At 38.9% G+C, this 12,335-nt stretch overlaps 1 protein-coding gene across 1 annotated transcript in view; it reads left to right on the top strand.

Annotated features, from left to right (window-relative positions):
* LOC145690005 (uncharacterized) overlaps nt 1–4,516 on the top strand; it is an 83,242-nt gene extending 78,726 nt beyond the window's left edge. Inside the window, exons 9-10 of the mRNA XM_081764478.1 lie at nt 2,349–2,716; nt 4,104–4,516. Of these exons, the coding sequence (XP_081620604.1) occupies nt 2,349–2,716; nt 4,104–4,129 (394 nt within the window). The 3' untranslated portion in view covers nt 4,130–4,516. The remainder of the gene's footprint in view (nt 1–2,348; nt 2,717–4,103) is intronic.
* Nucleotides 4,517–12,335: the final 7,819 nt, after the last annotated feature.

Below are 12,335 nucleotides of genomic sequence, written 5' to 3'. Positions count from 1 at the left end.
ATGATTTAATACGAATCGTACTTACTAGGCTCTTTGGATCTCGTGTTCACTAATTTAGTTGATATATGTGCTTACTTTGGCTCGTATTCACTACATTCAGTGGGGCTTGGACTCACAACTCTACTGGGATAAGACTTATTACTCTCAATAGGGCTCACGTTCAATGACGTCAGTGAGGCTTGCAGTTGTCTGGGCTCGGTTCGTTTCCTTCAGTGGGGCATGTACACACTATTCTCATCGAGACTCGCCCTTGCTCGGGCTCATATTTTTCAATGAGGCTCGTCCCACTCGCTAGTTCCCTTGGAGCTGGCGCCTTTTTGGAGCATGCTCTTATTTGGGCTCGGGCTCACTACACTTACTGGGGCTTGTTATTATTTGAGCTCAGATTCATTTCCTTCAGTAGAACTCGCGCTTACTATTATCGTTGAAGCTTAAATTTCTTATTATCGTTGAAGCTTACAATTACTATCCTCCTCCAAGGTCAAGCTCACTAACCTGCTTCGGGTGCGCAACTAGTTGAGCTTGGGGTCACTACACTCAGTGGGGCTTGTTCTTATTTGTGCTCGGCTTCATTACATTCAGTGGAGTTCGCGTTTACTCGAGCTCAGTCTCATATCCTTTAATGAGGATCACGCTCACTGTTACTTGAGCTCGAGTTCACTAACCTCAATTGGACTCGTGCTCACTCGCGCGGCCTCACTTCCATCAACTGGACTTGAGCTCACTAACGTCAATGGGGTTTGCACTCATGTGGTCTTGGGTTCATTGCTATCAGTGGGGCTTGCGTTCATTATTCTCATTGAGACTCGTACTTACTCGGGCATTAACACATCCTTCAATGAGGCTCGAAGATACTCGGACTCGTACTCATTCTTCAATGAATCTCCAAATCTCTAAGCTTCTTGAAGGTCGAGCACACTAATCTTTTTCGGGTACTCACCTACTTGGGCTCGAGCCTACATTCAGTGTGGCTCGGCTCCTAATCTCAAGTTGGACCTGTGCTCACCGTTGCTCAGTCACACTGACCTCAAGTGGGCTGGGGACCACAACCATCAATGGGGTTTCAACTCATAATGTCAGTAGAGTTTGTACTCATTTGGAATCTAGTTCATTCCCTTCAGTGGGGCTCGCACTCATTATTCTCATTGAAGCTCACTTTACTAGGGCTCGGGCTAACCTCTTTCAATGAGGCTTGCACTCACAAGTCTCCTAGAGCTCATGCCCAAGGATTTTTTTTCTGGTTGTGCTCACTTGCTTTCAGACTTACTATTCCTCAGTGACGCTCACGTTTACTAATCTCAATTGAATTCACGCTCGAGCTCAGTACCCCTTAATATGATTCGTGTTCACTACATTCAATTGGGTTTGCACTCGCTTGGGCTCACGATCAATTTCGTTCAGGCTTGCGGTCGTTTACCTTCAATGGAAGTTGGGTTAATTACTTTTAGTGGGGCACATGCTCACTCGAAATCCTGTTCACTTATATAATTTTTCTCGTGTTCATTTGGTCTCGGGCTTCCTAATCTCAAATGGACTCGCGGTTTCGTTCACTTCCCTCAGCTGATCTTGGGCTCACTACACTCAGGTAAAGGTTTTGTCTTTACTTTTTTCTTGCAAGTTTCTTCTTAGTGTACCAACCATCTTTCTTCCTCTTTTTAATTACATTACAATACTCTTCCTAACATTTCCTGTTCATTTTCCATTTGAATCTGCTTATTTTCTCCATTCTTCCCCACACCAACATTTCGAAAAAGTTTTCACTCCTTTTCTATACATAGCTTTTTCATAGTGTCCATGTCTGCCTCATAGAACACAATACACCACACAAAACATTTAGGACTTTTTTTTTCTCCTTAAGTGCCAATAGAACAACAGAAATTTCGGTGTTGAATCTATTTTATCAGGTAATTGGGAAGAACTTTAAGTACTAGATTGTGTAAGATCTTGCTCTAGAACGACAGCAAGTAGGGTGAAGGAAGCTGATATAGGTACTATCCACACATCAGCAACTAAGTACTGTTTCACTTTTTTGTAACGTTTCTTGAGATGCAATGTAAGGGAATGCATTTTTAAAACGACATATTTAAGATATAAATGATTTTAAAGATCAAAATAAATTACTATCTTTCAAAGACAAATTAACATTGGTATCTCGAGGATTGTACAAAACATATTGTAAGTGCGGAAAATGAATCACAGGTGTCTATTTTACCTGCGGATGATAATTATTTCTCTATTCCAGGAAATGAATGCTTTGTGATGGTTTAAATTACCTCGAATTAGTGTTAATGACGATGTTTCATTATTATTGTAATCAGCATTGTAATCCAAATTACTGTTATTTGCAGAAATTCACCATACAAACGATCACCAATCAACTCCCCCGGCCTGCCACCAGATGAACTTCGCAACCAGATTCCATGGTCGTACTTCCAACCTCGAGACGAACCTCCGCATCTGAAACAATCTTTCGACGCCAGTTCCATCAATGAGGACGATGAACTTCCTCCAGTGCCCGTGCCAGACTACACACTACACTTTCAGAGGAGGAAACCGCCGAACATTGCATCCGTGTCCTCACCAGCAGCATCTTTGGATAGGAATAAGCCTGCGCTGAAGCCTGCTTTGAAGAGAAGCCGTGCTCCAGAACCACCTGTGTTCGATGCTCCGGTAATGTTACCAAGAAACTCTTCGGCCAGTGACTACAGTAGGGACAGTAAGTTGTAGTTCTGTACTTTCATTTATCTTTCTGCGTATTTGTTCATCTTCGTGAATCTTTGGATCTTTGGTGGCCATGACACTCATTCCGTACTAACCTTCGCAAAAATTGCGGAATGTAACGCAACGTAAAGTGACTCAAAAAATGCAAAAATCAATTATAACAACTGTTTTGCACATTGGCGTATTTAGGATTTTGTTTCGGGGGGGGGGCTATGCACAACATGTGAATAAGCACTTATATTTTTCCTTTTGGGTGCCGACAAATTTTAATGAAGTTTTCATGTAACAAATTTATTTCGAGGGGGGGGAGGCTTGAGCCCGATACCCACTCCCCTAAATACGCCACTGGCTATGCATATTATTACAAACTACAATGCAGATTCTGTTTTGCGTTGACGCAAACCGTTACAGAATGAACCCTCACGTGCTGTACAATAACCACAAATTCCGACATTGTTGAACACGAAACTTCCTTCACAGGCGTTATCTTGCGTAGATTTCCGATGCCTTTGAATGTCCTTGTACTCTCTGACCACTGTTATATATGTCGAAGTGGCATCACCAAATGCTGACCTCAACCTCTGGTTACAATCTGCCTCTCCTAGGCGAACGCGAAAGTCATAGTAAATCATGTCTGGAAATGCTTCACGTGACAACTTGATTGCCATAACGACAATGTTCCATCATCCATACAAAAATGAGAGATCGCGTGCCGAAGTGCCTTGTGTCTTCAAGCTTCTCGATGTCTCATATAACGAGAGAGAGAGAGAGAGAGAAAGAAAGACAGAAAGGGCAGAGTTTTATCTCTTATAGTTTCTGCGTATTGCAAAATATATTGAGTGGTCCTCGTATAAATCGACCATAAAGACACATTTACGTTCTGTCATAGTCGCTCACATGTTATAGAAGTCACATGACACAGGCATTGCAGTAACCATTGGCTTCTATGACCAATTTTGTGATCTCACGTAGTTGTCATTTGACACCTTACCTAGTCACGTGTATCATATCTTTTGAGTTATTATAAAAAGAAATGAATTACTTTCTGTTGGCCACCTACGTAACTTAGCCGCAAAGAATAACACGAGTACAGCAGAGGCGGATCCAGGGGGCGATTGGGGTGATAGACCCTACCCAGAAGAGGAAACTTTCTTATTTTATATATAAATAAAACCCATCCCAGAGTTTAGAGCTCTTAAAAGTAGCTCTAAGTAGCAGTATTACAACCCACCGCCCCCCCCAGAAGTCCGTCCAGGATCCGCCCCTGAGTACAGATATGGTCTCTAAGTTCACTACCTGTATACATCCTGTTGAATTGGTTTGATTATTCTACAAAATTAAAAATTAGTTTTCAGTTATTATATTCTTTTCATAATTTACAGGTAACTATCTACAACAGCGGTATTGATGACCCGTAATACAGATACCATCAACACATTGGAATGAGACGAATGTCGTGGGGCGCATCCGAAAGACGTCCGTTCCAGAAGACTGCTGTAGTTCAGGTTTTTCCCCCCAGTGTAAAGCATATTGTACAAATAACTAGGTACCATGTTGTATGTATATATATAAAGATATTACAACTGAATCGACATTTGTACTAAAATCAAGAATTTTCATATTTTTTTTAACATATGAAAGAATTTCTAAGATTTGTACAGCAACAAAAACAATTTATAATGTAATGTAAAGCGGCGCTTGAAAAGAGAAAGATGTTGATACATATATGCTGATTCTAAGTACAAATTATTTATTATACTTCACGCAGTATACAAAAGAAGAAAATAAAGTTACTGTACCATTTATGTTTATGTATTTTAGTTTACTAATATTAGATCTATCTAATGTTTGAGTTCACGCAAACTGCTTCTGGTCCATTACAGAATATTTCGGAATGAATCTATACGTCGTATTAGTCGAATAAGCACTGGTAAGAGCGACGTGGAAACATGTAATCAGTGTTGCTAACAATCTCTGAAGAAAGTAGGCTAAATGACCTTCAGAAATAAGCATTTTACCCCCCCCCCAATGGCTAGATTTTGAAATGCTAACCTACAACCCACATTGTAGATTTTAAACCCCTTTTTTGTATGCAGGATTATAAGTAAGTTAAAGTAAGATTTGAAATGTTGAATTTTATTCGCTGAAGATTAACAAGCAACAATGACTTTAAATTACAATAAAATCAATTAACAACTCATTCGATTTGTGAAAGTCAACAGCCATGTTGTCAGATTATTTGAAATTAGTCATCATCGATGACGTTGCAGTTAGCCGAGGCGATGGAACAGGATGCACCATCGTTGAATTGTGGATTGGTTATGTAGATTGCCATTGTCTTAATTTTCAGAAGTACTTCTTTCGGCAGATCATAGTCGTTACAACGCTTCTAATTTCTCCGTACACCCACACGAATCGTCATGATTGATTGTTTTCAAGCTAATTAGATATCCTACTTGTTTCCTTTAATAAATTAAAACCATCTCTGTGGCTAGAAGAACCAAACAGTTACTAAATTCGTATAAGAGAACTGTCATTCTTGCAACGAAATGCGAAAATTAAAGTAATTAAAAAGTACGAAACAGGACCGTTACGGGAGTGACATTAAAATTCTTTCTTGAGTAGACGAGTACAGTAGGAAGTCGAAAAGCCGAACTAATTGGGACAACAGGTAGTTCGGATTTTCGAAAATGACCAAGAAAATGCCATTTAGGCTTAAATATACTGTACGGTATGCTCTTTTATCGATATAGTGGTTATACAGTACATACAGTAATTACAATACCGTACGTATGGCTACTTATACTTAATATATCTGAATAACCTATTCGTATGCTAAATTACACTTTTCTTGTAACTCTCACTTAAAACTAAACTTGTATAGGCCTAAGAGAAAATAAAAATGAAAATATGTATGACAAACAATTACATATGAATGAGCTTTTGTAAAAACACTGACTTCACACAACGCTGATGGACAATTCTATTGTTTGCTTATTGCTAGCGCTGAGACAAACTGTTAAAAAGCTTCTAGGGACCGCGTTCGGATTTTTGACGTTCGAATTATCGACGTCCTACTGTATTGCTAAGTACCTATAAATCTGTGGGTGGGGAGATAAAAGAAGAAGAAACAATGATTTGGTGCGTAATAAAACACTCTCGGTCAAGAGAAATCAATTAATGCAATGTCAAATATATAATGGCTTATTACATTTGATTTTCAAAGAAAAAAGTAAATTTAGAATTTATTTAACGGCTAATAAAAGAGGCCAAAAATGGCAGAAAAGTTTCATAAAATAAGCTATATTTAAGGCTATAAGTATTTTGTAGATTTGTATGGTTAGATGACTCTCCAAATACGCTAGATTTAGCCAAAAATAGGCTAAATTGGCATCACTGCACGTAATTCTTACCTTTGCTGCAACGGCGCCACAAGTGCTTGCACATTTCCGCCATCTTACTTATCTATATATGAACTACTTGCAAGCAGTATCAAAGGTCGTTCAAGAGAGACTTACAGCACATGATGTCGCTACTGTCGACTGACAGCAAACTGAAACAACTTAGATTTTGTTTTTTACTATTGTTGCAACTAATAAAGTTTTGTATTAGTATTTGAATATTTGGGTGGATTCCAAGAAAAATAACAATATAAGGTTAATTTTATATAAGCTTCATTCAAAAGTTTCTCCTTATAGTTAAATGCATACTTGAACTATGGCCATAGGAGGTTTGTATGCTGTGGAAAGGATGGATTCTTTAGAGCAGTGGTTCTCAATCTAATTCCTATCATGACCCCCATTTTACCATATCCTCTTGCAAGCGACCGCTTTGTAATTTCTGATTTATAATAAGCTTGTGTGGAATTTTTAATATATCTTTCCAGAGATCTCACGATATCCATCTATTTCTATAATAGTAGAATCCATTTCTTCAGGCCCGTATCAAGGGGGGCCTAGGGGTGCCGCCCCCCTAGGGGTGGCGACCCGCAGGTTGAGAAACCCTGCTTTAGAGAATTGAAATTGCTGACAACTCTGATGTTGGGCATCGTAAGGCAGAAGATACTTTCTCGTGGAGTGGCATATCCTGAAAGTGCATTCATGTTTACCGCAACTTGTTTAGGACAATATCTTAACGGTACAATGGCGTTTCTATTATAACTACCTAACTACATGGCATTCAGTAAATATCGGATAAATATTTGTTTGTAATTTGCAAGTAAAAGACAAATAATAGATGGTAACAATCAATGATTTTTTCTACTAGGGGTCAATTTCATTTTTAAAATAACCACTTAGTGTCACTCAGTTGCTGATTTGGTTCTAATCCCATAACAGTCATATTTTTAGAGCCATAAACAAAAGTCAATAGTTCTCTTGGAGGTGAGATAATTTTGTGGGGAATTCCACAAATGTTATACAGGATGTTCAAAAGCATAAATGGCCACCTTAATAGAATGGTAAACATACAGGCAGTTGTTGAGGTGAGTGGCCAGTCACAGATGATAAATGTCTGTGTAGTGTATCCCACGCTCTCAGTACAACGTCATGTAGCTATTGTCATTGCCGTAGCCGTTCCTTCTTGGTGATCTTCTAATCATGTCCCATTCGTGCTTGATTGGGCTTAGCTCCGGAGACCTAGTAGACAAGGGTTGCAAGGGGTATATCAAACTGAGAAATCTGGATCTCTCAGGAGATATGAGAACATACATTATCCTAGCAAAAGATGTGGTCCCGCAAAGTGTCCAGATGAGAAAAGAATATAGATTTGATATCACAAGCACATATAAAGCATTACTAGTTCATGCTTCACTAAATGAAGGCCAGAAGCAAGTAGCATATTGAAGTTTAAACTAAAGAGTAAAGTTTCCATAAGAAAAATTACAATCATCTTTGACTCTTATTAGGCCACCTATGAAGTGGCCTTTGCTGAAATATCACTTTTTTCAATAACTGTTAGCACAAAACTAGTACAGTTAAGTCACAAAAAAACAGTTAGAAATTACGTTTAATCCTGTGGTAGTCTCCTCCCACAGAACTCTGCTGGTGACGTCACCCAAAGGGTTAGCAACACTGCTGTCCAGTCGGCGAGCCTGCGAAGCGGATATACTCGGAAAGCAGCGGGAGAGGCTCGTCCACTTCGAACTCGACGGTTGCTGGTGCAGGCTGGAGCAAGTAGTGAGCTCCTAATCAAGAAGGAAGAATAGGACGTGCTAAATGGAAGAATAAATTGCATAAGTATCTCAGTTTATCTGAACAGTGGACAAATATTTAGTTAAATACTTCCGCAATATAAAATATTTTAAATTTTGTACTTAAATATTGAGGCCCTCAGCCTAATAAAAATTGTTGTTTATATTCGATTGTTTTCGTTCATCCACCTGGGTGAGTCGCATGCCATTAGCTGTAGCTTTTCTTACATGTGTTTTACCTACGTTTTAAGTAAGTAACGAGGAAGCGTATTCCTGCTGTGAGCTGCCTTGGCCAACAACGGTGAAATTTTCACTTGTTGTGAGGGTTTGTGGGTTCCTTGGATCATTTAATTTTGAATATATCTTCAAAATTATTTTAATTAAATGAGCCGGCGACCACAAATTAAAAGATTATGAGACTCAGGTCTCGTTTTCTTGCTCGCAGAACGAGATAACACTGTGTCGTACAAGGTACAAGGTCGCCATAGTTTCGACCACGTGGCATGCAGAGTGGATGTCGGTAGCGACACCTCCGATTTCAGGTTCTAACACGCCTTCACGCCTGTTTTGTGACAAAGGAAAGAGTCAATTTGTGCTATTTTATGATCACGTGTTTATTTTCGGCAGAACTATCGTTGGCATTCTGAGTTTAATTCCTACCTTCATTTTGACGTTCCTTGCACTTTTTATCAGTTTTTCCACCAGATCCCATGGAAGCAATTTCCATTCATGAATATTTGTCCATGTAGCACGTCCTATTCTTCCTTCTTGATTAGGAGCTCACTACTTGCTCCAGCCTGCACCAGCAACCGTCGAGTTCGAAGTGGATGAGCCTCTCCCGCTGCTTTCCGAGTATATCCGCTTCGCAGGCTCGCCGACTGGACAGCAGTGTTGCTAACCCTTTGGGTGACGTCACCAGCAGAGTTCTGTGGGAGGGGACTACCACAATTCAAAGACAGAGGTTATTAATGCCAAAATAAATCAAAGATCACGAAACAGAAGGTTCTTATTTCTGATATTGACAAGTATCAACTAAATTGACCTATCTTTTAGAGAACAATAAATTACGTATGTTTGAACTTGACACTAAAAATTTAGGAGAATGGGAAAAAATGACACTACATCTTTAGCAAGTCTTTAGTCATTACACTACTAAGCTCGGGAAGAACTGTAGGAGTCATTCAAAGCATTTAATAACAACCGGTTACTAGTATAGCAAGCTGACTCTGTATTTATATTATTACCTTATAGACTTATTATTTGTTCTAGTGATAAAAGAGCCCAGGATTAAATCATGTAGCATTCTTATAATGTCATTTAGCGTTAACATAAGCCTAGAATTAAAAAGAGACCAACAAAATAAGTTGATGTTCCGAAATCTTTGGCTATAGAGACAAAGCCGTGACACCTGCATATGAAAGCTAAAACACAAAAACGTCAAGGAGCCCCATTTCGTATCGGCTAGCGTCAGTACAGTGCAAAATTTGCTTTTCTCAGTAGAGTGAAATTTCAGATTTTGTCAGGGATGAGGAAGGGTACAAGATGCTCTACCGACATAAGAATTTACACGTTTTTATTATTATACATATAAGTGCCCCCAATCAATTAAAAAGTACTATGGACTTCTCTTTGGGAGAGGTAGAGAAGCAATTGCCTCCTACCCTCCCCAAATGACGCCCCTGGAATTTCTGACAGAAAACTAAACACGTTATAGAAACATAGCAGAATTACATTTCCATTGATGGGATACTGTTGAAAATTAGTGTACTTCAACTGCAGTACATGTTTTAATTGACTCTTTAAAGTCTGGAAAACAAAACTGTATACTAGATTTTGATAACTATTACTAGATTCTTCTTCTTCTTCTTCTTCTTCTTCTTCTTATTATTATTATTATTATTATTATTATTATTATTATTATTATTATTATTATTATTATTTGCCGTTAAAGCTGTATCTAGAAGTCGAAAGCATTTTAGAACCCGTTACGTGAACCTGCGAAATTTTATTAACTGATTCAGGCGAACCCGTTGAATAACACAATTGGTTACAACTAAGCTGAATTCGTCTTTACATTTCATTATTATTAAGAATTCTGCTGTTTGGCAGGTCCTGGGACTAATTAGGATTTTTTTTTTTTCAATTTTAGATTTGGGCCTGGAAATGTTTCTTCCACTTTTGTCGATCTTCAGCTTCCTCTTTTAACTCCCAATATTTTCCCCTATCTTTCAAATCATAGATCAGTTGTATTCTTCTTCTTCCTATTCTTCCCTTCCCTTCCATCTTTCCTTCTATGGCTGTGTGAAGAAGACAATTTCTTCGCAAGATGTGTCCAATCCAATTGGCCTTTCTACGGAGGATGGTGGCTAGAAGTGTCCTCTTTTCTTCTATCCGTTTTAAAACATATTCGTTTGTTGCTCTCTCTGTCTATTTTATCTTCTCCATCTTCCTCCAACACCACATTTCGAAGCTCTCCAAATATTTCCTATCTAACTTCCGTAATGTCCAAGTATCTCTGAACCATACAGTCCAATGCTCCATATATAACACTTGACCAACTTCTTCTTAAGTCCAATATTGAGCCTGCTAGTTAAGAGTGATCTTTTCTTGTTGAATGCTTCTTTAGCTATGACAATTCTTGACCTGATTTCTTTGGTGCAGTAAGCGTCTCTCGTCAAAGTACTTCCCAGATACTTGAAACTATCGACCTCTTCAAGTTCTCCTTGTTTTACTCTGGTCCGTAAGGACGTGTTTCCACGGGATATTCTTATGACTTTCGACTTTTCGATGTTAATTTCCATTTCATACAGTTTCCAGTGTCAACTATTTTGTCAATCATCTCCTGTAGTCCTCTTTCGGTTTTAGCTATTTATAACCGTATCATCTGCATACATTCTTGTTAATGATCTGCCCTCCAATCTTGAAATCCCCAATTCCCATTAATGCTTCCTTTATTAAACATTCACTGTAAGTGTTGAATAATTGGGGCGACAAACTACATCCTGGTCTGACTACTCTTCCAATCTCTACACTATTGGTTTCTCCGTCATTCAAGCGCAGCTTCACTCGTTGTCCTGTGTACAGGTTTTAAATGAGTCGTCGATATATCCAGTTGACTCCAATTTATTTAGGTATTTTCAGAAGTTTCGTCCAGTTGACTCGGTCGAAAGCTTTTCGCCAGTCGATGAAGCACAAACACAACGCTTCCTTTATATCAAGAATTCTTTCTGATATAATTCTCATCAATCCAATAGCATCTCTGGTACCTTTTCCTTTCCGGAATCTAAATTGATCTTCTTCTAACCTATCATCTATCTTGCTTTCCAGCCGCCTATTTAGTATGCGTGCAATGATCTTTCCAGTGTGGGAAATCAGGCTAATGGTTCTGTGATCGCTGCACTTCTTTGCTTGCTTTTTCTTGGGCAAGCAACCATTGTAACATCAAGAAAATCCTTTTGCCATTCTCACTCAGGTAGATCTTGTTAATAAGTAGTCAGTACTTTCATTGCGTTTTCTCCTATCCCTTGAGCAAATCTACTGGTAAGTCGTCATTTCCAGTGGCCTTTCTCCTTCGCATGTCTTTGATTGCTTGTACTACTTCACTTTTCAATATACTGGATCCTTTTTCATCATCAACTACCTCTTCCTCTGCTTCGATCGCAATATCTTTGGTGCGGTTCTTCTTATCATACAGATCTTTTATGCATTCCTCCCAAATTCTAAGGATTCTTTGATGGTCAGTGGTTACATTACCTTGATCTTCGATTCCGAACGTTCATATACTTTTGTTAGTTTTCCCTCCTTATTCTTGTGCTTTCTGGTACATCAGATCATATCTGCCGCGCCGTTGAAGTTCCATTATTTCTTCACATATCTGTTCCATGTACTTTTCTTTCGCTTTGTCTGTTTCTCTTCTCAATTCATTATTCAGCCTTCTGTATTCCTTGATGTCCGTGTTTTTCGCCTTCTGCGTTCCTCCATCTTCTTAAGCATTGCTTCAGTTATAAATGGTTTTCTTGGTGCTCTTTCCATCCTGCCATTGTTGTTGTGGAGTGTGTCAAGTAGAATCTGTTTCACTTTTACCCAACTATTTTCTATATTGCCAACCACATCGCCCATTGCACAGAATTTTTCTTCAATTTTTTTCACATCATCGTCGATATTTCTCAGTCACTTTAAGTTCCATTTTCGATTTCTCCTCCCATTTTTCTTGATCAACTTTAACCAGGTTTGCAATTCCGCCACCAGGAGATTGTGATCCGAATCAATGTCCGCTCGTAGCAGTGTCTTCACGTCTCGTACACTATTCCTGAAACGTTGCTTCACAATAATGTAATCGATTTGGTAGCGTTTCTTATCTCCTGGAGTTTTCCACGTGTACAGTTTGTTTTATCTTTTGTTACACCACTTGTTCATCGCCACC

This window comes from Thermobia domestica, chromosome 7 (assembly GCF_964235325.1).
Source record: "Thermobia domestica chromosome 7, izTheDome1.hap1.1, whole genome shotgun sequence".
Classification (NCBI taxonomy): domain Eukaryota; kingdom Metazoa; phylum Arthropoda; class Insecta; order Zygentoma; family Lepismatidae; genus Thermobia; species Thermobia domestica.
Note: the sequence above shows the minus strand (reverse complement) of the source record. Positions and strands in the feature narration are given on the sequence as shown.